The sequence below is a fragment of the Leptonychotes weddellii genome, chromosome 1 (genome assembly GCF_054177405.1).
Source record: "Leptonychotes weddellii isolate Sample4059 chromosome 1, ASM5417740v2, whole genome shotgun sequence".
Taxonomy (NCBI): domain Eukaryota; kingdom Metazoa; phylum Chordata; class Mammalia; order Carnivora; family Phocidae; genus Leptonychotes; species Leptonychotes weddellii.
The window spans coordinates 53,467,111-53,493,804 of NC_138369.1; the positions used below are offsets into that span (position 1 = coordinate 53,467,111).

The following is a 26,694-nucleotide window of genomic DNA, read 5'->3' on the forward strand; positions in this document are numbered from 1 at the left end:
TTCAAATCTAAAAACATTGCCAGAGAAGTATAATTACACCCATATCGCTTTCATTTGGATTCACTAAGTGTTAACAGTTCCTCTGAGTGTATGTATGCAGTCAACTGCCTTTTTTTAACCCTTTGAGTTTGTGGTCAATATCCTGACACTTCACCCCTAAATATTACAGCATATATATATATTTTTAAAGATTTTATTTATTTATTTGACAGAGAGAGAGACAGCAGGAGAAGGAACACAAGCAGAGGGAGTGGGAGATGGAGAAGCAGGCTTCCCACAGAGCAGGGAACCCGATGCAGGGCTTGATCCCAGGACCCTGAGATCACGACCCGAGCCGAAGGCAGTCGCTTAACGACTGAGCCACCCAGGAGCCCCTACAGCGTATATCTTTTAAGAAAAAGGACATTCTCCTACATAATCACAATATAATGATGAGACTTAAAAAATTTACCATTGATATAATCCTATTATTTAATATGCATTCTATAGTCAAGTATCCAATGACATCCTTGATATCTAACTTTTTTCAATCCAGTTTCTACTCTATGATCACACATTGCATTAAGCTACAATGTCCCTTTAGTCTTCTTTCATCTGTAACTATTCCTAAGTCTTGTTTCTCCTCTCTCTCTTTCTCGCTACATGGACATTTCTGAAGAGTTTGGGCCAGTTGTTTTGTAGACTGCCCCTCACTGATTAGATTCAGTAACACATTTTTGGCGGGAACATGACAAAGGTGGTGTGTCCTTCTCAGAGCGCCGTGTCAGGATGCCCGTGAGGTCAGTTTGTCCCTTTGTTGTGATGTTAAGTTTGAACACTTCGTTAGGAATTCAGCCCCATTTTTTGAAATGGAAACTTATCTGGAACCCCCTTCACTGACTGTCTGTGGAGATCCCCTTCTGGAAGGTGATAAAACAATGGCATATCTAATCTTAGTTTAGTGTATTTTGCCCCTAGTGACTTACTTTTTACACTTGTGATTTTTATTCCAGCAACTCTGTGATCAATAAAATGAGTAATGAGCCCCCTCTCGTTAACACTGGATAGAATTCTTGCTCTAGCTCCAGCCAACACAGGCTATGTGTCCACATCTTCATCTAGGATGCACCCCGCCTTCTCCACCTCGTAGGGGAGCACTTCGGCAAGACATGGTCACTAGAGCACTTGGAACCTGGGAAGTGGGTTCCAGGTTGGTGTGGAGACACTTGTACTCATTGTTCTTGGCCGGACCCTCCTGCTTTGCGATCTCTGGCCAAGGCAGTGCTCGAGGACGGGGGGGACTCCCTGGGCCCTGGCTGTTTCAGGTCTGGGGCAAGCCTGCTGGATGTTTATTTCCAGCGAAACCCATCGAGGGCCCAGCTGCAGGGAATAGGGTGCAGCCCTGTTACCTCTGCAGCTGCCCGCCCCCCCATCCCCCACTTCGGTGGCCTCAGCCACCTTCGCAGGGAGGACTGCAGCTTCTGCTCCCCTCGTTGAAGCCCTGCACAAAGTGTTCCTCAGCCTCTCAGTTAGGACTTACCACTTTGGTTACTTTGAAAAGAAAAAAAACAAAAAACAAGAGCTGGAGATTTGGGGTCTGGGAGGGGAGGCATCCTTGTGCCTGAAGCCTGGGGTCATGGCCCCAGGGACATTTCTTGAATTCAGCCCTTTCCTGCAACACAGGAACGTGGGTTAACGTTGGGGTTTTTTCAGCTCCTCCAGATCAAATGCAAAGGTGTTTGCATTTGCCGAGATGCACTTCCTTGCTTTCTGGGCCCTAGACACGAGGAACTGTTTCTCTGCCCCATGCTGGATGTCTGTTGGATGCTCTTGTATGGCGGGGTCTGATCCAGCTCACCCTGGCCAAAGTCCGCAGCAAGAGCGTCACCAGCTGAGGCTGAGGGTGCTGTTGCTGCTGGGGCTGATAGTCTGGCGCCTTCCTCTCAGACCAGGGATACCAGCATCTATGCGACTGTTTTCTGACTTAGCAACAGGCTACACCCCCATCTCTCACTATCTCTATCCCCGCCACCCCCGGCCCTCCACTTTAAACAGTTTCTGGTTGACTCTTGTGTTGTATGTTAGAGCACATGTAGCCCAAGAACCTGGAAAATGTTTTACCGAACATTCTTGGCTTTGTTGTTGTTTGTTTGTTGTTGTTTTTTTAAGATTTTATTTTTAAGTAACCTCTATACCCCATGTGGGGCTTGACATCACGACCCCGAGATCAAGAATCACATGTTCTACCTGCTGAGCCAGCCAGGCGACCCGGTTTGTCTTTTTGGTTGTTGTGTTGTGTTGTGTCGTGTTTTTGAGATACCAGAAATAACCTTTCGATATATATGATAGGATCCCCCCGAGTGATTCTGGGCAAATCATCAAACATGTTCCAGAGTCTGGTTTCCTCGTGTGGGAAAGGGCTGTCTGATAAAATGTGGGTTCCTTGCTGTTACTGCCGTGCTAGTGTCTGATCTAAAACTGTAAGCCGGGTCCCTTCATTCAGACTGAATTTTTGTGGGAGGCTGGGAAACCTCTTAGAAACATCGCTTTCCCACAGATCGAGGTGACCAGGGTATCTTTAAAAGAGTGATGTGTTTTTCTTATGTCTTTTTCTAACCAGTATTTTGGGTTTGTGCTGTACCGAACAACGCTTCCTCAAGACTGCAGTGACCCCACACCCCTGTCGTCACCCCTCAGTGGAGTCCACGACCGGGCCTACGTCGCCGTGGATGGGGTAAGAGCTGTCTCTGAGCTGTGTGCTTGTCTGCCCCAGCAGGGCGACATGTGGTCTGCGCTTGGTAATGTGGCATTCCAGGCCATTGCCCACCTTTCCAAACTCGGGCTCTGCGCCTCCTCTTGATGTCCCTTCGCTGTGCCCCCTTGCTTGCCAATGTGGCCTCACCCATGCTCCCTCTGCCTGGAATATGCCCCCTCACCCATCTGAACCTGGAGGGGAGTGCTCAAGGCTCCGCTCTTCTCAGAGACCTCCCCGGTCTCCCCAGTCCACGCCACCCTCTCTGCCCCATCACAGAATGTTGCCCGTGTGTCCTTCGCTCCTTGAGAACAGGGTCCGTGTTGTACACGCTGGAGCGCTGATTCATTTAACCCTGCGCCTTCATCCTGTGTGAGAAATCCCATTCTACAGCACTGTTCATGATAACGATCGCTATAATACGCAGAGATCTTTGTCTCCAAACACAGCAAAGACACACTGAAATAATCATGTGAAAGAACACATGAGGAGATTGTTCGAACCGAGGCAATTTGTTCAGAAATTTTAAATTAAAATGTTTCCATTCTCGGGGCGCCTGAGTGGCTCAGTCGTTAAGCGTCTGCCTTCGGCTCGGGTCATGATCCGGGGTCCTGGGATCAAGCCCCGCATCGGGCTCCCTGCTCCGCGGGAAGCCTGCTTCTCCCTCTCCCACTCCCCCTGCTTGTGTTCCCTATCTCGCTGTGTCTCTCTCTGTTAAATAAATAAAAAAATCTTAAAAAAAATGTTTCCATTCTCTTGTGATCAAAGGCTTTCATTTCAGTGGGAGCAAGTTTCTAGGACATTATGTGTATATTGCCCATGTGTATACTGATGGCAGTTTCTTGAGTTCCATTTTAGGGGTTGTCTTAGTGAATTATAGTCAGTGTAGCTTCATTTTTTTTTTTTTTTTAAAAACCTCCCCTTTCAAAAAGTTAGGAATATGTTGCTGCTAAAATACCTGTTGTTTTTTCTCACTCTCTGTTATAATTTACATGGTTAATGCACCATATCAGGTATTTTGAGGTGAGACTACTCCACCTAACTCTCTGATTTTATCTCATTTATCTGATTTTGTCTCATTTCTCCTTGCTGTTTAGAAGCTGCTTTTCATGACTGCCTTTTGTGCTGTGAGAACACAAAGCAGTTCCTGTGGCAGGGACCCCTTCCTGGAATTTTTGCCTCCATTCCCTTCCTATTAAAAATAGATGTGCAGCAAAACACCCCAGAGCAAAGGAAGCTAGCCTAGAGCTTCCCTTGCTCGGAGCTGCATCTGCTGAGTTGCCTGGTTCAGAAGCAGTGTGGGGGGAACTTGACCACCCGGCCGGTGACTTGGGCAAAGGGGCCATCAGAGCATTGCCTCCCAAGTCCGGTGACTCTTCGAGACAAGAAAATGAGTGTGATGACTGAGCAAGCCGTGCTCTGCTGACCTTCTCACCCCAGCTAATTCCCACTGGACTCTGACCCCGCAGGTGCCCCAGGGAGTCCTGGATCGAAGTGAGGTGATCACTCTGAACATCACCGGGAAAGCTGGAGCCTCTCTGGACCTTCTGGTGGAGAACATGGGACGTGTGAACTATGGCAGAGATATCAATGATTTTAAGGTAGGACCGACCTCACTGTCAGGAATGAGGTTCAAAGTTTGACAGAACTGTGCCTGTGCTGCCACCCGAGGAAGGTTCTGGAAAGCCATTTAAAAACTCACATATACCTTCTTCTCCTCCAGCCCTGTTCACACACAAAAGCGATTTTTAAAACCGTGCACACTTTGCCAAGTTTGGCAAGTGAACCTACTGTGATTTGTTTTGCAACTTCAGAGTTGGGTTATTTTGAAGACCTGTTTTCCTCTGCAGGTGATGAGAAAGTTGTGCTTTGCAAAGAGAACCCTTGCTTTGTGTTCAGGTTCAGTCACCCGGTAGGAAGAAACAGAAGGAGGAAGCAACTGCACCGTGCTGCTCCTTTGCTTAACAGACCCAGCTCACTTTCGAAAGGCACTTGATCTCCGACAAAGCCAGCCTAGCATTTGGTCTGCTCTGTTTTCTGGGTATGGACAGTCCATGACAATGTCTTGAATCGTAGAAAGCCTTTCCCTTGATGCACGGCCTCTCATCCCTGCTGGTTACTCTGTGTCCAGGTGTCTAGCCCTAGCCCGAATATTGTTCCTTGGAAAACATTTTTCGAGCATTATTCAGCAAACACTTGTTAAGCTCATACTCTGTAAGATGCTCCGCAAGGTGCTTTGGGGCATGCAAAGATGTTGAGATACAGGCTTCCCGAAAGGTGGCTCACCATCTGCTAGAAGAGAGAAGGCCCGCATCGAAGGATTGATGGTACCACCCGCTCTAGGACAGAACTGGTGTATGGGGCTACTTCCTGACCCTCTTGGTGCAGCTCAGAGGCAAGGCGATTACCCTCTTAGAGAATGGCCGTGTGGGGCAACCTTTACCTCCAGTAGAAATGTCCCCGTTAAAGTCCTTGTGCTCAGGCTGTAGTTAGTGGCCTTCCTGCTTGGCTGTCACAGGCCATGTTGACACACGGAGTGAAAGGGATTCTTGTGTAGTCTCTGGGTCCCGGTACCCAGCAAGGGACCCGCACACAGCTGCCTGGTTCATGTTTATTGAATTACTAAGGGGGCAGTTGAGACTTGGTACTGAGAGTTGTCCTGGGATGAATTTGGGATCTCCTGGGGAATGGAGAAGTTCACCATGTAAAAGGCGGGAGAGAGGAAGCTAGGTGAGCCGTGAGCATAGGCTTCAGTGCAGTGGCCGGTGCCGTGGACACCCCGGCCTGCTGACCCAGCTGGATGAATAGAGCCAGCTGTTCACCTTCATCATCACTTCCTTTCTATCCTTCCACAGATATCAAAGTATCCTCGTTTATGGTTACCTCACTGAGTCCCACGGTGGGTGAATGGACTCAGGCGTGATCATCCCATGAGTGCTGCTGAGGGGCTTAATGCCAAGACTTGCTCCTGGTCATATGAGGGGGCAGAATCTGTCCCCCCCAGCCCCCATTATAGTGGCTAGGTGTTCTTCTGCATTCCTGACTCCATTCATTCTCCCGTGCCTCAGATGCCATCATCCCTTCCATTCAGCAGTGACTCTGAACCAAACATTGAAGATCGGGGGTCACGGGGTCAGAAGCTCTGGCCTCAAGCCAGATGTCACTTTGACATATGCACAGTTGGAGTCTCACTTACTGTTGGTGTTTCATATCCTAGTTTGTTCTCCTCAAGAATTCAGGGAGGGACACAGAGACACTTGAAGCCTTTTGCTTCCCACCCCAGCTCATTGCTGTGTTTCTCCTTTACAGGGTCTTATTTCTAATCTGACCCTTGGTTCCAATATCCTCACGGACTGGATGATCTTCCCACTGGACACTGAGGATGCGGTGCGCAGACACCTGGGAGACTGGCATGGCTGTAACAATGGACGCCATGATAAAGCCTTGGCCCACAGCTCGTCTAACTACACGCTGCCGGCCTTTTATACGGGGAACTTCTCTATTCCCAGTGGGATCCCAGACTTGCCCCAGGACACCTTTATCCAATTTCCTGGATGGACCAAGGTACGTGTCTTCGTGGAAAGTGATAAAGAATCAAAAAGAGCTGCTGATGAGATGGTGTGTGACAGTTCGGGAGTGGAGGGCTTTCCGTGTTAGTTTATCCATTCCTCAGTAGTGGGACCTTGGCCGATCTTCAGAGACTCAATGGCCAGCTTGAATATGTACCCTCTGCCCCATTTTCACTGACTGACAACTTCCTTGAGCAAATGATGGCTTTCCTGCTTCCTGTAAGAAAAACTCTAGCTCCTTTGGATACTGCTTATGAGGGACACTTTCTCTTTCTCTTGGAGAAGATTTGGTCCAGGCAAAGGGGTGAATCACTGGGAGAACTTGTTTTTCTTTTGTCCGGGCCTACCTCTGTACCCCCACGACACCCCACCAGCCCTACACCCTGGGACATCCACCACTGTCTGCATGATCTTCTGCTCTTCCTTGGCCATTTTACTGCCTGATCACCCTCCCTCCCCTTTATTCTTTGAAGACGTTTGCATGTCTTCCTTCACTGTTGTCTTCTTTACTTCAGTCCTATTTTCATCTTGGGTGACCTTACCATGACTCAGTTATTCATTCAACAAGTATTTTTCACTGGCCACTCCGTGCCTAAGCTTTGTGCCAGGTGCTAAGGATACAACGATGAACAGTAAGGATACAATGACTTGCCCTCATGGAACTTACATGCTAGTTGGGGAGACAGACCCAAATCATATAATCACCCAAATTAAATGGTGAGACTGTAGCTGCAGTGAGTGGTAAGAAGAAATATGGGAGTTGATAATAACTGGGGCATTTGACCTTGTCAGGAAGGTCAGTGAAGCCTTCCCTGTGGGAGTAATGCTTGACAGAGATATGAAGGATAAGAAGGAATTAATGTGGCAAAAGGGGGAGGGAAACATATTCCAGGCAGAGGAGATAGCATGTGCAAAGGCCATGTGGTCATAGGGGAAATGAGGAGCTTGAGGACCTGGTAAAGGACCCGAATGTAGGGTTTAGGTGTGGAGTGTGGTTCAGAGAGAAGACTAGAAAGTGGGTAGAGATGAGATTGGAATAGGCCAATTAAAGTTTTTCTTTGTGTTGAGAGCCTTTGAAGCAGGAGGGTGCCATCACATGATTGTGATGGGACAAACCTCTCTGACCCCAGGGTACAGAGAGGGCTGGGTGAGGGCACCTGTGAATTTGTGGAAGCTATCTAGGTGACTGGACTGTAGTCTCAGTGAGAGACTAGGATGGTGGTAGCCAAGATGGAGATGATATCAACTATCTGAGAGATGTGTGACGTTAAATCAATGAGATGTAATGATGGATTGGTTATTGGGGTTTAGAGAGAAGGACATATCCTGGATGACTCTTAGGTCCCAGGCTGGTAGCTGGGCAGATGGTACCATTTATTGAAAGAAGAGTTTTCAGAGGAAAACATGGGCTAGCAGGGGGAGATCATGAGTTGGATTTGGACAGATTGAGTTTGAGAGGCCTTTGAGAACAGCTGAGAGAAGATACTGGAGGAGGGCTGTGGGATCTGTGGATGGAGAAGTTGGAGGAGGGATCTGGGCTGGGAATATATGTATCAGATCATCTGTGTGTGGATGGTCATGGAGACATGGGATGGAGGAGATCCCCTAAGGAGAAAGGATGCGGAAGGAAGAAAAGAGGCACAAACATGGCGGGCAGAGAGTGAGGAGGAAAACTGGCATTTGTGCTGCTGAGGGGATGAGTGAAAGACAGGAGCTCTTCTACGGGATGTAGTAACACGGAGCTCCCTGGGACCCTCAGCAAGTGTATGGGAGTGGGGCATCCACAGGCTGCATTGCATGCTACTGAGGAGTGTCAGATAAAGGAACAAACTTGGGAACGTAAATGTGTTTGTTTGGTTTTTTTTTAAGATTTTATTTATTTATTTGACAGAGAGAGACACAGCAAGAGAGGGAACATAGGCAGGGGGAGTGGGAGAGGGAGAAGCAGGCTTCCTGCGGAGCAGGGAGCCCGATGAGGGACTCAATCCCAGGACCCTGGGATCATGACCTGAGCCGAAGGCAGATGCTTAATGACTGAGCCACCCAGGCACCCCAGGAGCATAAATTTGGATACTTGAATATACACATTGTTTTTGAGAATTTTGACCCTGAAGGAGAAGAGGAGAAAAGTATATAAATCACTTTTAAGAGGGAAAAAGATGCGCACAACATTTGTTTAAGAAATGTCCTTTTGGGGCTCCTGGGTGGCTCAGTCAGTTAAACGTCCGACTCTTGATTTTGGCTCAGGTCATGATCTCAGGGTTGTGAGATTGAGCCCCATGTCAGGTTCTGCACTGAACGAACGTGCAGTCTGCTTAAGACTCTCTCTCTCCCTCTCCTTCCCCCCTCCTGCATCCTCTCTCTCTCTCTCAAAAAAATAATCTCATAGATTATTTAGAAATGTGTTATTTAATTTCCATATATTTGTAAGGGTTTTTTTTTAGCATCTTATTTTTATTGATTTCTAATTTAATTTCTCTATAAAACTCCTCTAGAAGAAGGAAGAAAGTCTATGACCTTCAATTAGGCAAAGACTTTTTTTTTAAAAGATTTTATTTATTTATTTATTTGACAGAGAGAGAGACAGTGAGAGAGGGAACACAGTCAGGGGGAGTGGGAGAGGGAGAAGCAGACTTCCTGCTGAGCAGGGAGCCCGATGTGGGCCTTTATCCCAGGACCCTGGGATCTTGACCTGAGCCGAAGGCAGATGCTTAACAACTGAGCCACCCAAGCGCCCCTAGGAAAAGATTTTTTAGATTTGACACCTAACGCATGACCCTTAAAGGAAAAAGTGATAAATTGGAGTTCATCAAAATTAAAAATGTTTGCTGTTCAAAAGAAATCATTAAGAAAATGAAAATCCGAGCCACAGAATGGGAGAAAATCATATGTTTAGCAAAGGATTTGTTTCTAGAATACATCGAGAATTCTTACAACTCAATAATAGGAAGATAAACAACCCAGTCAAAAAATGTGCAAATTTCACCAAAGGAGATATACAAATGGCCGATAAGTACATGTATAATGCTCTCAACATCATTAATCGTTAGAAAAGTACAAATCAAAACCACAGTGAAATACTACTTCACACCCACTAGAATGGCTATACTAATAAAAGATAGACAATAACAAATTTTGGCAAGGATATAGAGAAGTGAGAACCTTCCTATGTCACTTGTGGGAATGTAAAATGATACAAACACTTGGGAACACGGTTTGGGGTTTCTTCAAAGGTTAAACACGGACTGAGGAGTTCCACTTCTGGGTGTATACCTGAGAGAAATGAAAACCTATGTCTACTCAAAGACTTCTGTGCAAATATTTAGAGCAGCATAATTCATAATAACCCCAAACTGGATGTAATTCAAATGTCCATCAACTGATTAATGGGTAAATAAAATGTGGTATATCCATACAAAAGAATAGTGTCCCACAGTAAAACAGAACAGACTACCGATACACGCTACAATGTGGATGAATCTGAAAAACATGCTAAGCAAAAGAAGCCAGACATAAAAGACCACATGCTGTAGGATTCCATTTATATGAAATGTTCAGAAAAGGCAAATCTGTAGAGAAGAAAAAGTAGGTTGATAGTTGTCTGGGGCTGAATGGGAATGGAGAGTGACTGCAAGTAGATATGGGGTTTCTTTTGGGGATGATGGAAATGTTCCAAAATTAAATCATGGTGATGGTTCCACGGTCTTCTTAAATGTATTGAAACTTGTTTCATGACCGAGCACATGGTGTATCTTGGTGAACGTACCTCCAGAATTTTAAGCTGTGATATCCTCTCTCTTGCTACGTGTTTCTATCCCCCAAACTCTCATGCCCTCCAGCCTGCTCTTGGATCTTATTGATGACCTGAAACTCTCCCCCATTAAGGCCACAGTTCTTCCCTATCCAGTCTAGACATCACTACTAATATTTTTTTTTTAAAGATTTTATTTATTTATTTGACAGAGAGAGACACAGTGAGAGAGGGAACACAAGCAGGGGGAGTGGGAGAGGGAGAAGCAGGCTTCCCGCCGAGCAGGGAGCCCGATGCGGGGCTCGATCCCAGGACCCTGAAATCATGACCCGAGCCGAAGGCAGTCGCTTAACGACTGAGCCACCCAGGCGCCCCCACTACTAATATTTTTTAAAAGCCATCAATCCACTGGCCCCCTTGCTCTGTCTCCTTGTTCATCCTCTATTTTGAGTGGGTCCACAATCGGCCTTTGCTCCTTCACCAGTGACTGAGCACTGCCAGGGGGCCTCTCCAGCATGCTCATGAGGGCCCCTATCCCTTCACTCTCTCCAGCCTCTGGAGGCCCCCAACTTGCCCAGCAGTCTTTGGTCTCTTCCACCTTCCCCAGCTGGTCTTTCTAACCTTCACCTCTCCCCTTAGCCACCGTACTCCTCCCCCACCCACTCACCCTCCTTGACTGCTATCAAGTGTAACTCCTTTGTTCCCCCAGCTTCCTGTCAGACTTATCTTGGCCTGTACCCTCACTTCCTGCCCGGTGGCCCTAGGAGGAAGTCTAAGCTCTGAATCCCCTCCCCACCTTCTTCCTTCAGGCCAGGATCCTGCTCTCGAACCTACTGTCCTGCAGCATGTCAGCCTTTCAGTCTCCTCTGCCAACTTCCGGGTTGCAGCCAAGAAGTAACATCTGGGGGCTCTAAGACCCCAAAACGAACTAAAACCCTCTCTGGACCTTCCCACTTTAGCCAGCAGGCTTGTTCTTCCCTTGCTGCCTCCTTTCCTCCCCTCCCTCCTTGTCCCCTTTTCCCTTTTGGTGTCCTGCTGTGTCATATATCTCCTTTGTTCGTGCTTTTTCACTCCCTCACTCTGCCCACCCAGCCATCACGTATTCATCTGTCAAGACCAGCCTTAACTCCTCTAAGAGGCCTTCCTAGACCCTTAGTCCAGCCCTCCCTTGAGCCCCCTCTGTGCCCCTCCTGGACTCATCACACTTCGGCTGGCACCTCGGTTTCACCCACTGGGTCATAAGCTGCAGAAGCGGCATTTTTTAAAAGTGCTCAGCTTCTTCACCATTCTGCTCACCTCCCAGGGTCTGGTTGCTCTGTAAATGCTCTAGGTGGAAGGGTGCCCAGGTGGCTGTGTTGCTGAGCTCCTCCACCCCTGGGCGCCTTCCCCCCCAACCAGGGAAGAAAGCAGGTGGGAGGAGTGGAGGCCCTCAGGCAGCCCTGTAGGTGATGAGGGGCTTTGCAGGGTGCTGTGGGTATAGGGCCAAGGCGGACGAGAAGACAAACCATTGCTCCCCAGGTGGTATCAGTTTCGTGCTTTAAGAGAAAGAACTTTCAGGAGATGTGAAGCAGAAAGAGAAGCTGTGCGTGACAGGAACGATGAGAAGAGTGGGGTGACTCAGGAGACACAGGCCAGTGTTTCGGCTGCACAGAATAGATGAACAGCAGACCTGACAGACGGACAGCCCTTCCCCGGAGTCAGAGGGAGTTTTGTCAGGGAGGGAATTTTAAGTGGGAGAATGGTAGATGCAAAGGTGCAGACGTGGAAAAGCATGAGACATCTTTGGAAGTCAGAGGGGCTTCACCTTGGCCAGGTCATAAAGGTGTCACACCTGACCCAGGCATGGTGCTCAGCACTTTGGACACACGACCTCTGTAATCACCAAAAGAGCAGGAGGAGTGCAATATCCTGTCATCAGCTCTAGTTTGCAGAGGAGCAGCTCAAGAGAGCTAAGGAACTTGCATGAGGAGCAGAAGTAGGTGGTAGTGCAGCTCCCTGACCCTCAAGTCCGTCCGACTTGCAGGCCCGTGGGGAAAGGCAGGCAGCAACATACAAGGCCTGGAAGGCCAATGAGGAGCTGCGCTAAGTATGTAGACAGGGGCTCTGCACTAATCTTGTCAGTCTGATGGATGTTCCACACCTTCATGTTTGGAAGGTACATAGACACGTGATATTTCCAAATGTGTCAGAAGGTTTGAAACCCCAAAAGCCCATAGAATGCATATGTCCCCTCAAACACTAGCACACAAATGGTCAAGTCGGCATTATCCAGAATTATCCAGAATCACCCAGAAGGTGGAAAGCTCAAATGTCCATCCACTGGAATGAATAAACAAAATGTTTATTATATATAGTAATGGAAAATAAATTTGCCATAAAAAGAAATTAAGTAATCATATATGTTACAACATGGATGAACCTTGAAAGCATGTTAAATGGAAGGACCCAATCACAAACCACACATGTGGAAGGTTTAATTTATATGAAATGTCCAGAATAGGCAAATCTGCAGACACAGAAAAATCAGTGGTAGCCTAAGCAGGGAAGGAGGGGTGTGGGGAGGGAGGATGGGGAGTGCAGGGTTTCTGTTCGGAGTGATGAAAGTATTCTAAAATTGATTATGATGATGGTTGCATAGCTCTGTAGTGTTCTCACAGCCGCTGAATTGTATCGTTAAGATGAGTGAATTGTATGGGGTGTGAAGTATATCTCAATAAAGCAGACACGAAGGCCCATCTATGGGATTTGTGGACCTGGGTTACGTGGGTCCGAAGGTCACACATACACTTAAGACAGTGCACACTGTTCATACTGTTTTCTTTTCTTTTCTTGTCTTTTTAAAGATTTTATTTGAGAGAGAAAGAACATGAGCAGAGGGAGTGGCAGAGGGAGAGGGAGAGGCAGACTCCCCACTGAGCAGGGAGCCCAATAATGATGCAGGGCTCAATCCCAGGACCCCGGGATCATGACCTGAGCCGAAGGCAGACGCTTAACCTACTGAGCCACCCAGGCGTCCCTCTGTTTTCTGTTATTTTCTGGTGAACAGTTGTCCCTCTTACTGAGGACAGTCCCAGGCCAGCTTCTGAGGTTCTGAAAGATCAACAGATGCAGAACAAACAGAACCCACCCCACAGACCACTGAGTTCTGGCTTTTGGGAGAATGAGCACTTGGGCAGGTGTGGGGGTGGGGGTAGGGGTGGACCAAATGACACGTGAAGCCGGAGCCATTCCTAGGACCCTGCCTCTGGACACGCTAACCCTCTGCCGCCCTCCTCCATCAGGGAGGTCCTGTCCCAGCCTCTGGGCTTGTGCTCTTCAGTTGATATGAAGAAACTGCCTAGATTTAGTGAACAAAGTCACTGATAAGGGCGATTAAAAAAAGATCACTTCTGGTTAGGATGTGGCTTTCTGGTTAAATGCCCAACCATCAAACTGGGATTACAGTGGGAAGTGGTCAGGCATGTTTTGCTCTTTGCAGGAGACACAGGCCAGTGTTTCGGCTGCACAGAACTCTTATCTGACCACAGCTCCCTAAGATAGGCGGTGTCCTGGCTGTGTCATGTGTGCTGTGCTTCAGGTGTCCTGCTCGGCCACCGCAGCGCCTCTGTGCTCTTTCTCTCTCCACCGTATGCTGTGCCCAAGCCCCGTGGCCATATCCGCCACAGCCTACCTGCATGTATTATCCTCTCGGGGCAGCTTTGGGTGCAGGACAGAGCATGAGGATGAGAGTGGTGGAGTCGTGTCCCACTTCCCTCGGCCAGAATTATGCTTTGAAAGCTAGGAATCCAAATAGAATACTGACTAAAAGTAATTTTATTTTTTAAAGGCAAGTATTCCCTCTTTCAAGATGTAAAAAATCATGAAATAAAAGAATTTCTAACAAAGGGCTGACAGGGTGCCTGGGTGGCTCAGTCGGTTAAGCGTCTGCCTTCGGCTCAGGTCACGATCCCAGGGTCCTGGGATCGAGCTCTGCGTTGGGCTCCCTGCTCTGCGGGGAGTCTGCATCTCCCTCTCCCTCTGCCGTTCCCCCTGCTTGTGCTCACTCTCTCTCTCTCAAATAAAATCTTAAAAAAAAAAAAAAAAGGCTGACAAAAATCCCTTCATATATTTAAATTATTTCTGCATCTTGTTTTTTGAAATTTCTAATACCCTCATCATTTGGTCTTTCTGGTGCCAGTGGGACCTGATCACCAGAAACACCAAGTGATCAAAGGATTGGAACTTTCAGCTCCACCCCCCAACCTCTGACTTCTTGGGGTAGGGATTGGGGGCTGGAGATGGAGCTCTGTAAAAACTCTAGAACTTTTGGTGAGTGAACACATCCAGGTGCTGGAAGATACACCTGGTGAGGGCAAATGTAAGTAAAATGTTTTCCTGTGTTCTGTGCACCATTCTAGCAAATTATGAGCCTGAGGAGGAGGTTATAGGAACCCCTAATTTGTAGCTGGTAGTTCAGAAGTGTGGGTCAGAGCCCTTTTAACTTACGGGATCTGACCCCTGCTCCAGGTAGGTTATGTCATAATTGAATTGTTGGACATGCAGCTGGTGTCCAGAGAATTGGAGAATTGGTTGGTGTCACAGAAAACATCCTAGAAGGAACCAGGAAGGGAGTGATAGAAAGTGCAGTTGGAAAGGTGATTTCATGGCCTCAAATGTCAAGGAATTTGGATATTATCTTGAGACCTTTGTAGAACTAGGGGCAATTTTAAGCATCAAAGTGATATGATCAAATATGGCAACAGTGTGTGGAAAGTACCAGAAACTATGAGGTACTTGGTGACTGGTATTCAGCATGTGGGCAAGATAGGCAAGGGCACTGCTACTGGGGAAGACATCATAATTAAATGCTATAATTTCAGATAGTGATAACAATTAGGAAGAAATTAAATGTGATGATGTGATCTAAAGTGAGGTATAGGGGTGAAGATGTTGCTATCTTCTAATAGTTATCTATTGCTCTGTAACAAATTTTACCCTAAAATTTAGTGGCTTAAAACTATGATAAACATTTATTAGGCTCACAGTTTCTGTGGGTCTGGAATTTGGGACCACCTTGGCCTGGTGGTTTGGGATCAGGGTTTCTCATGAAGTCAAGCTATCAGCCAGGGCTACATCTGAAGGCTTGACTGGCTCAGGAGGACCCACTTCCAAGGTGACTCACTCCCATGGCTGCCAGGTTGGGGCTGCCTGTTGGCAGGAGGTCTCAGTTCTTCCCCACACAGGCCTCTCCATAGGTTGCTTGAGTGTCCTCATGACATGGTGACTAGCTTTCCCCAGAGGGAGAGATCTAGGAAAGAGAGAGCCAGGCTGAAACTAGCCTTGGAAGTCACATAGCCTTCATCAACGTTCAGTTAGTTAAAAGAGAGTCATTGAGTCCAGTCCCTGTTCTTGGGATAGGAATTAGATTCTGCCTTTTGAAGGGAGAAGTGTTAAGAATGTATGAACATATTTTGAAGCCACCACGTAAGGAGTGGTCAAGGGTGCCTCTAGGAGAAGGTAGCCATTGAGACCTGGAGGATGAGACTGAGTCATCCATGTGAGGAGCCAGAGGAAGAACGTTCTGGAGCCAGGAAGCAGCGAGTGGGAAGGCCCAGAGAGAAAGATCCTGTGAGCAAGGGGGAAAGTGTGGGAGATGAGGAGTTGGCATGGGGGTTGGCCAAGTCAGGGCGGGGGAGATTTTGGCTTCTCCTCACTCCGGTGGTGGTATTAAGCAGAGAGTCAAAGAGCTGACTGGCTTTGAAAGCTCACTTCTCAGTGGGAATGGATTATAGGAGGTCAAGGCTTGATGCAGGAATTCCTAATGGGAAGCTAGTATAGCAATCCTACAAGAAACTGTGGGCTTGGGTGCTGGTGAAGAAAAGTGCAAGATTCATACTGAAAAGAAAAGGCAAGGTTTCCTGAAGGATCCTGTATGGTGTTCAAGAGAAGGTAGTCAAGGAGGACGCCAGAGTTTGAGGCCCGTGTAATGGGAGGGGTGGGTGTGGTTAGTTTCTGAGGTGGGAAGGCTGGAGCAGGGCAGGCGGGGTGCTGGCGGGGATCAGAAGCTCTGTTTTAGACATGTTCAGCCTCAAGTATTTACTAATCATCTAATCTCCAAGAGGAAGTGGCCAGCCATTAAGTCTGAAACATAGCAAAAATAAATAAATAAGTAAAGCTACATTCAATATAATGAAATCATGTTCTCTATGTTACCAGACCTAATAGCCATCCTATAGAAGACCTGTGGGTCTTGAGTCTATACAGAGAAGTCTGTACAAATCGGGAGGTGGCCTGCAAGCAAACGTATATATTCAGGGGCGCCTGGGTGACTCATTTGGTTAAGCATCAGACTCTTGATTTTGGCCTAGGTCATGATCCAGGGTCATGAGATCAAGCCCCACTCTCAGCACAGAGTCTGCTTGCGATTCTTTCTCTCCCTCTACCCCTCCCCCCAGCCCATGCTCTCTCTAAATAAATAAATACAATCTCTAAAACAAAAGGTATCTATTCATATATTCAGTGCTTGTAATGGGAATGCAGAGGTGGGGTACCTGTCCCACATTTGGAGCTTCTGGGAAAGGACTCAGTCGGTAGAACTAACTCTGGAGTGGAGGGTCATGGGGAGGAACTCCCTTCTGCCCCCACACTCCTCTGAAGCTGTTTTTGCCAACACCACCTGTTGACACGTCCCCCGGATATTTCTCAGGCCGTGTCTTACTTGACATCTTGGCAATAACGTCTGACATGAGGAACCGCTCCCTCCCTGGAAACTCTTCTCCTGACTTCTGTGCGAAATTCCTCCAGGGTTTCCTTCCTCCTCTTTCTTCCTTCTCAGGCTTCTCTTTCAGCTCCCATGCTGCAGTCCTCAGGACTTGATCCTGGGCCCCTTTCTAACACTTCCAAGGGATGTCGTCCTCACAGATGTGCCAGCAACACCCCAATTCCCAGCTCCAACCCAGCATTTTTGAGGACCCAGAGAACCATATCCAACCACTAGTGTTGGCCTGCCGTTAGGATTCTCCCAGGCACCTCCAGCCTGCTACGAATAAAACACACCTCTTCCTCCTCATTAGCCCTGACATCTGCTCTTCTGCTGGAGAAGTGGTCCAGGGAGAAGGAATGAAGCTGGGACTTCAGTGTAGCAGTGGGGGTGGGGGCAAGGGTCCCACTGTGGGAAATTCCCCTAGCTGCATTTATTGAGCAGCTGCATTTATTGAGCGCTTACTGCATGTCACTGGGCTGAGTGCTCACGTGTGTCCTCCCACTTAGTCATTTAGAACAACCCTGACAGGGGCATAAATACTGCTAGGTAGCCCTGACGGGATCTGGTGACTGATTAGTAAAAGAGGAACTGAATACTAGAAAATGACTCTGTTTTTAAATTGGGTTTATAAACATTATTTCCTTTACTGAAAAGTAGCATGTTAATGCACCTTGATGTGTATCAGTTAGCTTTTGCTGTATAACAAAGCATCAGACCTTAGTGGTTTAAAGGAATGACAGTTCATTCAGCTTGTCATTTTGAGTATTGGCAAACTGGGCAGTTCTGCTGGTCTCAGCCGGCCATGCCCTTCTGGTCAGCGAGGAGGCTGTGCTCCCGGATGTTAGCTGTCTGTCCACTGAGGTGACCGAGGAGATTGGGCCATGTCTCTCTCATCATCCAGCAAGCTATCCCAGACTTGTTCATGTGGTGACCAGCAGTGTTCAGAGGAAGAATGCCGATGTACAAAGCTTCTTAAGGCCCAAGTCAGAAATCACAAGTCATTTCTTCCATGTTCTTTGGCCAGAGCAAGGCACGAGACCAGCCAGATTCACAGGAGGGAGGAACAGATTCTGTCTCTTGATAGGGGGAGCTGCAGAGAACTGGGACCATTTCTGCAACCTGCCCCAAGTCTTAGCCCTGTTGACCCTACTTTCATTCTGAATCTGATAATGCTTTTCAAGCTTTTTCGGCCTGATTTATGGTTATTTTTACCCCCTACAAAGTCTACTATTTCCATCTAATTCATTGTTTCCTAGTCACAAGTCCTGTGAGCTTGGAAACTAGATAATCAAACTTCTTTCCACGAATAGATATTAATTTGGCACCCAAGCGGGGTGCCCGGCTGGCTCAGTCCATAGAGCATGCAACTCTTGATCTCGGGGGTCATGTGTTCAAGCCCCACATTGGGCTTAGAGCTTACTTTTAAAAAAATAAATTTAAATATGTTTAAAATTTTAGTAACAAACTTGTGAGAATTACGTGTAAACAGGAGTAAAGAGGCTCTGAGTTGAAGGTGGGGGTCTCCTGCAATTTTGGGTGTATGTTATTTTGTAACAAATATACAGCAGTTTTTACTCAGCGGGTTCCTAGCTTTGTTCCAGATATGTGAGGCCCCATGATGCCCATTGTTAGGTGAGCTGCTCTTAAAAAGGTCAAGCAGTGCTGGAACTTTGGGGGCTAAGAAGGAAAGGAATTTATGTGTGGGGTTTGTAAAAAAAAAGGAAAAAGTGATTCATCTTTATGCTGATATTTTTTCGTGGCTTTAATTCTAGTTGCGTCTATCATAAAATACAGGGAGATCATAGAGTTCTGTATTGCTCCAAGACCAAGGAAGAAGCAGGGAGTGTGGTTTGCATCAGCTGCAGACCCTTTTGGGTCTAAAGAAGCGGAGAATCCATTTTCTCCCGTGCACTGCTGTGCAGTGAGATCTCTTTACCATCTTATCTAAGCAAGCCCCTCACTATTTTACCTTTTTTTAAAAAAATTTCTTTTTCTTTTCTTTCTCCCAAAGTAACATCACAATTACTCATTAATTGTGTGTGGTGAGAGCCTTTTAACCTTGAGAAATGGACCTTGGTCTGTTCCACTCTTAAGTCCTCCAGGTGTCTCCATGACTTCTTTCAGAGATTGACCGAGTCAGTGTGTTCAACCGGAGTTTGTTGTCTTTGAAGGAACACTGGAGCACATTTGAAAATTTTTAAATTGTGACTTAAAACACCATTGAAATTTTTGCTTTAAGTTCGAGGATTGTACTTATCTAGAGAATTTAAAACAGACACACATTTGTCTGATTAACAAAGAAGGTCACATATTTCCTGGAACCTAACATTTATTGGAACTATTATCACCTTGGTGGTAATAGAGTGGGGAGTCTGCCAGGGGTCAAGCCATGGTCAGAGAAAGTCAGACTTTGTCATGGAACTATTTTAGCTGGGAGAGCCCCCACGAAGCCCCAGAAGCCATTGGTGTTCACTCTAGAAACGCTGGGCCCCAGTGGGGCTCACTGTATTAAGAGTGAGTCTACTTTTACTAACATGTGCATACTTTCCTCCTGCCCCCAATAATTTCAGCATCACTTTTTAAAGAGAAACAATAGTCAGTGTGTGTATTTTTAAATAGAATTTTTAAAAATTTGACTTTTTTAAAAAAAAGATTCTATTTATTTGACTGAGAGAGAGAGAGAGCGCACAAGCAGGGGGGAGGGGCAGAGGGAGAGGGAGAAGCAGACTCCCCGCAGATCAGGGAGCCCAATGGAGGGCTTGATCCCAGGACCCTGGAATCATGACCTGAGCCGAAGGCAGCCACTTAACCAACTGAGCCACCCAGGTGCTCCTAAAATTTGGGTCTTTTAAAGTAATTTTTTACAACTAAAAAAAATCACAGCGCTAATCAAGGAGCAATGCAAATATTTTATTTTTCTTCCCAGAGAACAGGATTCTCTAAAACTGTTAAGCTGGGAGCAGAGGAGCCTGGAATATTCTTTCAGTTGGACTTCATGTCACCCGTTCGCAGAATCTGTCCTCAGGCAGAAGTATCAGCCAGTCTTCCCTGACGGGTGCTCTAGGTATAAACTATCACTGTGCTGAGCACGGAGAGTCCCATTGTGAGCAAGGTGGACCAAGTCTTTTCCTTCATAGAATCTATGCTGGAAATAGCTGATAAGCCAATGACCAAACAAATGATACAAAGATCAAACAATGACAATAACTAGAAGGGAAAGAAGAGCCTGAGGGGGTAGTGTGTGACCTGGACTGGAAGGCCCAGGATTGAGGATATCCACGGCTCCTGTCCCTGAGGTGCTGGTGGGGTTGAGATCTCTGCGATCAGAAGGCTCGGGATCTGGGAGAACAGCCCTTCAGGTGGCGGGAACAGTTACTACACAGGGGAGACGAGCTTGGTGTGTCCAGGTGACGGGGAAAAGTCCAGTGGGGATCTGAGTGGGCAGGTGGGGAGAGAGTGGTGCAGACCGGGCGGGGAGGAAGCAGGCACCGGTCGCCTGGGGCCCTTGGGGAGGAGGTCGGAGGCAAGAACGCCCCAAAATCATCTGATTTTCATTTTGCTGCTGGACGAGCCTCGGTTCTAGAGTTAATGAAGGGCGTCGGGGGACCTGTGAGGAGTGTGCAGGAGTCTGAGACAGCATCGATTATGACTTTCTCTAGAAGATGGCTGTGAGGGCTGAGAGAAGCAGAGACATTGTGGTCTGACAATGAAATGCCAGGCACCTCACCATTCCGCCGCTGTGCTAGCCACACGCGGCTGTTTAGGTTTAAATGCGAATTAATGAAAAGCGAAAATTCAGTTCCTCCTCACATTAGCCACATTTCGAGCCCTCAGGAGCCATTGCCAAGTTGCTGCTGTGTTGGGGCAGTGTGGAACATTCCATCATTGCAGAGAGTTCCATTCAGCCGGGTGCTTCAGAGCTAGGGGCCTATGACCCATTCTTTCCAAATTCCTTGTTTGTTCTTTCCAAATGCTTTATTCCTGTCCTGGAAGGGCATCTAGGCCACCTTAAACTTCATTTAATGCCCATTCTGTTAGGAGCTGAGAGTGGAGGGACATTTTGTCCTGAAGAAGTTCACAGCTTTCCAGAATTAACCAAGGCCACCGAAGGTATAACCCTGGGTTCAGGGAAAGTTAGAGGGGATGTGCAAGGCACGATGCCCACATACTGGGGCATCATCTGGGTGGGCCAGGAGGCAGAGTTCGTATGGGAGTGGATCATTTGGGGGAGAAAAGAATAACTGGACTAGATCATGCTGTGTTCAGAATTAAGGTAGCAATTAGGAGAAAAATCCTATCAACTTTGATCAGCAACTAGGAGCGAAAATTTGGGATCTTGTCTGTCCGTCACAGTGCAGTCTGTGGAGATATGAGTATTCCCTAGTAGGAGTGAGACCTCACACGAATGTGGGATGAGCCAAGAAAGTGAAAGTTGGAGAGGGGCCAGGGAATCAAAGGCAGACACACTAAGATCCCTGCCAAGCTGGTCAAGCCGGCCCCGGGGCCCCTCAGAAGCAAGTCTAGCTGCCAGAGTAGTACTTTGGGGAGCTCACTAGGAGGTCTTTGGGACTATTGCCCAGGGAGGCTACTGCACGATTGGTTGGCAGGGCAGCATTTAGGAAGATGAGCCGGACACGGAGCAGAGGAGCGAGGACAGGCTGAACCTGCAGGTGCTCCTGTGGGTCTGTCAGCCGTGTGTCTGAGATAACCCCCCCAGGAGCAATGGCCTCCGCTTCCCTTCCACATGCCCAGTCTCAAACAGGGTCCTTTTTTGACCAACTCTAACCCAAAACCCTCTGGCAAAGGGGATTCAGGGAAACGGTTCCCAGCTTTCCAGATGGACATGCCCAATTCAGCACAAGGGATGTGAGGGACGGTCCCTTGGATCCTCTGAAAGGGAATTTCAGGCGAGAGGGGATCAGGCCTCCACTTCGTCTACCTGGTCATTCGGTCGGGAGTGGGCGTGGCTTTGGTCAGGACACCTGTGAAGCCCAGGACGCTCATAGTCCTCCCGCTGCTCTCCCTCTGAACCTGTCTCCTCCTCAGCCTCGAAAGTGAAGTGCTGCTCTTCTCTACTACTGCAAAAACAAGGCCCCGGCAGATCTTCAGCTGATAAGGACCTGGTAAAGCTGTCATTGCCCATGCCCGGGAGGAAGGATCGAGAGAGCATATCCCGTGGTAAAAACAAGAGTAAAATAGTTCTGAGAACCGTGAAACTGTCATCCTTTCTCTAAATGACTTAATTCAACAGACGGATGGTTTTCAATCACTGGCCTCCTTTGTAGGCATGTGAGCACCATGATCTTTTTTATGTTAGTGTGAGAAGCCTGATGCTCCCTGGGCTCTGTCCCCGGTGCCAGCCACCGTGCTGACCGCCAGCCAGCACTGCTTCCTCCACCGTCCCCAGTCACCTGCCTGACGTCCGGCAGCCAGGAAGTAGCAGGACTAAGATGGGAACCCGGGGAGGAAATCCAGAGGGAGGGAGAATAAAGGGGACACCTGGAGGCTGAAAAATACCCAGAGTGAGCAGCTGAGTCACTCTAGGTGAGCGGCTGCATCTGGGTCATGAAGCGTGCAGGAGTCAGGGCTCAGCAGGTGACCCCATGGCTGAGGTGTCCAGGGTGTCCATATCCAGGGCGGCCACTGTGGATAGCAATTTATTTACTTCTCCCTCCTTCCATTCTCCCTTTATTCCTTCCTTCCTTCCTTCATCTCCCGTATATTCATTCTGTGTGTTTGTGTGTGTGTGTGTGTGATCTCCCCTCCTCCCTGCCTTTCTTTGTAATAGAATGTTCCACTTACTCAGCCACGTGTTAAGTCCTTCCCTGTGAGCAACCCCTAGGCCAGGCAGGGGGGCTGTGTAGACACACCCAAACGTGTTCCCTATTCTTTAGGCGTTTCTCTCCTCTCAGTTTTAATTTTTTTTTTTAAGATTTTATTTATTTATCAGAGAGAGAGAGAGAGAGGCACGCAGAGGGAGAAGCAAGGCTCCTTGCTCAGCAAGGGGACTCGATGTGGGACTCGATCCCAGGACCCTGGGATCATGACCTGAGCCGAAGGCAGACACTTAACTGACTGAGCCACCCAGGCGTCCTTCTCCTCTCAGTTTTATAGGGGAGGGAACTTCTACTCACAGAAATGGTCTTTGCAGCATGTGGGATCATGTCTGCTCCTGGGAGCAAGTGTAGCCTTCCCACCATGTTTGAGGATGGCTCCTGGGGCCTGGGTTCCCGAGCTGCTGCAGATCTTGTGTTCATCCCATGCATGCAGACGACATAGTTGAACCCTGCCTCTGGGAGGGGGAGCGAAGAACTAGAGCTTATCTCCTTGGGCCACAGCTCAGCAGTTCTCCTCTGTGGACAGAGAAGTCAGGGAGGGCCTGGCATACGGAGGCAGCAGTCCCCCAGGACCCGGGACAACATTCCGAAACCCGGCGAAACTGCCACAGTGCTGTCCGGTACTGTCCAATACCGACCAGGCAGAAGCACCAAACGTGTATTGTCCTGAAGCAGGAACGGGTGTCTGGGGCAACGTTTTGTTTTTCCTGCCCTCCAGCCCCGGCCCGACTCAGCCAGTCATCTCAGCAGGGTGTGGGAGCTGAGGCTGGTGTGGGCCTGGGGCTTGAGCACATCTTCGTGAGGGCGCTTCCTGTCTCTGCCGCTGCTGGCCCCGAGCGTCAGACCCCCCCAGGGCTGTCGGTGCAGCTGGGCTTGATGGTTTTCTCTCTCTCTCACTCTCTCTCCAGGGTCAGGTATGGATTAATGGCTTTAACCTGGGGCGATACTGGCCAGCGCGGGGCCCCCAGATGACTCTGTTTGTGCCACGGCACATCCTGGTGACCTCGGCCCCAAACACCATCATGGTGCTGGAACTGGAGCGCGCGCCCTGTGGCGACAACGGCCCGGAGCTGTGCACTGTGGAGTTTGTGGACAGGCCAGTTATCAGTGCCACCCCGACCCCCAGTCATCCCCCTCTAGACCTGCCTTATCAACACTGGGGACTGGACTATGTCTGATAGCTAACCACTGTGACCCTTTGGAGTTTCTTCGGCCTTACACATACCTCACATACCCCCGGGTAATGCCAACATTCACTGGAAAGTTCGACTGGAAAATAGATCTAGCATGTGCATTTTCTCCAGAGGTTTCCGGGCAGCCTCGTGGTGCCCAGCCCTCCACCGGCAGGGACCACCGTGAATGCATGATGAGCGTGGTGGCACAGGAAGGCACGATGCATCTGCCCGGTTGGAATGAAAGCTTTAAAGGTGTTCCTGATTTTTATTTCAGTGGAATCATGTTATCTTTTTGTGAAATAAAATTTGTATTCAAGTGATGTTACTGTTTTTCATGTTGAGTGGGTATTAAATTATAAGTTCTGATTTAAATCATAACTAGACTTGAGTGGGTCGAATAAGCCACTTCACTAACTTGCGGTTCAAAGGAATGGAAAATCGTCTTGGTTTGATCTAGTGGACTACTGCTTCTCTGATCCTCATTTGACTTCCTTTTGTGTTTCTGTGATGTCTATTAGGTGGCCCATAAATGCAATTCAAAACCGTTACGCAAACCACCTAAATGATCAGCCGTGGAGAGTGTACATAACGTGGCACCTCTGCACGGTGGGATGCCACGTAACCACGAAAATGCTGATGTAGATCTGTAGATGAAAACACTTTTGTGATCTGCTATGTGGAAAAAGCAGATTACCTTAAATTTGGTCCCGTTTGGTGTGTTTAGACATCAGAACTGCACGTATCCACGCAACACAGGCCTGAACGCACGTCGGTGGACACGCATACACGTGGGTGTGTGTGCATACACGGATACACGGGGACGTGGCATCGCAGAATATGCGTGTCCTGCCATGGGGCTGTAGCTCTCATTTGTAGAGCACTTGTCCTACACCATGCCCAGTTCCAAGCATATCATAGATTTCATTCACTCATCCCTCGAGAGAACTGAGGAAAGTACTAGCGTCTTCCCCGATTTACCCAGCCACACAGCTGTAAGTGGTAGAGACAGCATTGGAAGCCAAGCCACTTTGGTGCGAGTGTCCAGGCACACACTGCACAGATAATAGATCAATACATGCTTATGTTCCCACGGGAAAGGATTGGAACGACGTAAACCAAAATGTTACTTGATCGTATCTGGGTGGTAAGGATTTGAGAGAGAGTTTACTTTTTCTTTATTGCTCACCCAAGTTTTAAATCCTTTACAGAAAAGATGTAAAAGTTTTTGAAGGAGGAAGAAAGGAGAGATTTTTGATGCTAATCTACAACATGTTTTCACGATCGAATCATTTTCCCTGTCTCGTAGACATCAATAATGAATATGTGAGACTCACCAGGGAGTACCAGAGCTCTGGCTGAGCCAGCTGCAGGAGACATCTCTGGGTTGAGACAAACTGAGACTAGAACTCTATTTAGGACCATATTCCGTAGCATCTTTGTCTAGATGTCCTGCACTCGATGTTTGAGGCTTGCTGCAGGGTGAAGGAGGTGCTGTGTGGACTCATGTTCTTATTACTCCTCCTTTCACTGCTGGTTACCAAAAACTTATAGAATGATACTCCAGGACTGTGCCCAGTTATAAGCTTTAGAAAGAAATGTGAGACAGTTCCTTGCAAGGCATTATGTGTGTTGGTAATTGCACCTGCACTGTTCCAGACACTCCCTGTTGAGACTCCAGAAGACTCAGGCAGTGGAGCGGGGTCTCCTCCAGAGAACATGTGCTTGCATAAAAAATAAATAGCTTTATTGGGGGCGCCTGGGTGGCTCAGTCATTGAGCATCTGCCTTCGGCTCAGGTCATGATCCCAGGGTCCTGGGATGGAGCCCTGCGTCCGACTCCCTGCTCCGCAGGAAGCCTGCTTCTCCCTCTGCCCCTACCCCCGTGCGCGCACACGTGCTCTCTCTCTCTCATTCAGATAAATAAAATCTTAAATAAATAAATAATAGCTTTATTGAAAAGTAATTTACATACCATAAAATTTACCCATATGGAGGTAAGTCTTGATGAGTTTCACTAAATTTATGCAGCTGTGCAGGCATCGCCACAGTCCAGTTTTAGAACACCCCAGAAAGTTCTCCGTGCAGGAGGTCTTCATTCCCGCTCTCACACCGGGCAACCGCCGATCTGTTTGCTGCCTCTGTGGTTGTGCCTTTTATAGGAACTTGCTATCACTGGGATCACAATATGCAGCCTTCCGTGTCTGACTTCTCTCACGCGGCAGCATGAGTTTGAGGTTCATCCATACTGTAGCATGTTCAGGAATCTGTTCCTTTTTATTGCTGAGGAGTATTCCATTGTGCAGACACAACACCTTTTGTTTATCTGTTTGTCGACTGATGAGCATTTAAATTATTCCAGGTGTGGGGCTATTCTGAATAATGGTGGTGTGAACATCCATATACAGTTCTTGGTGTGGTCATATGTTTTCATTTCCCCTGAGTAGAATTGTTTAGTCATACGGTAAATGTGTGTTTAACTTTTTAAGAAACTGCCAGACAATCTCAGAACATCGTTTTTGAGGCTAGCGAAGACCAAAGAAGCGACAGAGTGTACTTGGCACCATCCAGAGTTGTCCTCTGTCCCCTCTTCTCCCCGCTCCACCCCTGTGAGCGTCTCTCTTTTTGTCTCTGTTAACCTGTCAGTCTTTGTTTCTCAGCAAACTCAGTTTATTCAGAATGAAATTGTTTAGTGCTCATCTGAGTTTGGGTTTTTTTCATTGTTTCTGCAACAAGCAATGTATCTTCTGTCAAATGACACAAATAGGAAATGATCTTGTGTGGTCTTTGTTTCTTGCCTTAGGAGAAAAAAAGTCATTTTCTGAAATCGCTTTTTTAGTCACTGTGAAGGATTCTGTCTGGTCTGTGGTAGACTAGCTGGCTGATGTGAACC

The 26,694-nt window shown here is 47.8% G+C and overlaps 1 protein-coding gene across 1 annotated transcript in view; it reads left to right on the forward strand.

Moving 5' to 3' along the window:
- The window catches only part of GLB1 (galactosidase beta 1), a 79,946-nt gene extending 55,821 nt beyond the window's left edge, over nucleotides 1-24,125 (forward strand). Inside the window, exons 13-16 of the mRNA XM_081823878.1 lie at nucleotides 2,600-2,713; nucleotides 4,201-4,332; nucleotides 6,041-6,295; nucleotides 23,539-24,125. Coding sequence (XP_081680004.1) covers nucleotides 2,600-2,713; nucleotides 4,201-4,332; nucleotides 6,041-6,295; nucleotides 23,539-23,808 — 771 coding nt within the window. The 3' untranslated portion in view covers nucleotides 23,809-24,125. The remainder of the gene's footprint in view (nucleotides 1-2,599; nucleotides 2,714-4,200; nucleotides 4,333-6,040; nucleotides 6,296-23,538) is intronic.
- Nucleotides 24,126-26,694: the final 2,569 nt, after the last annotated feature.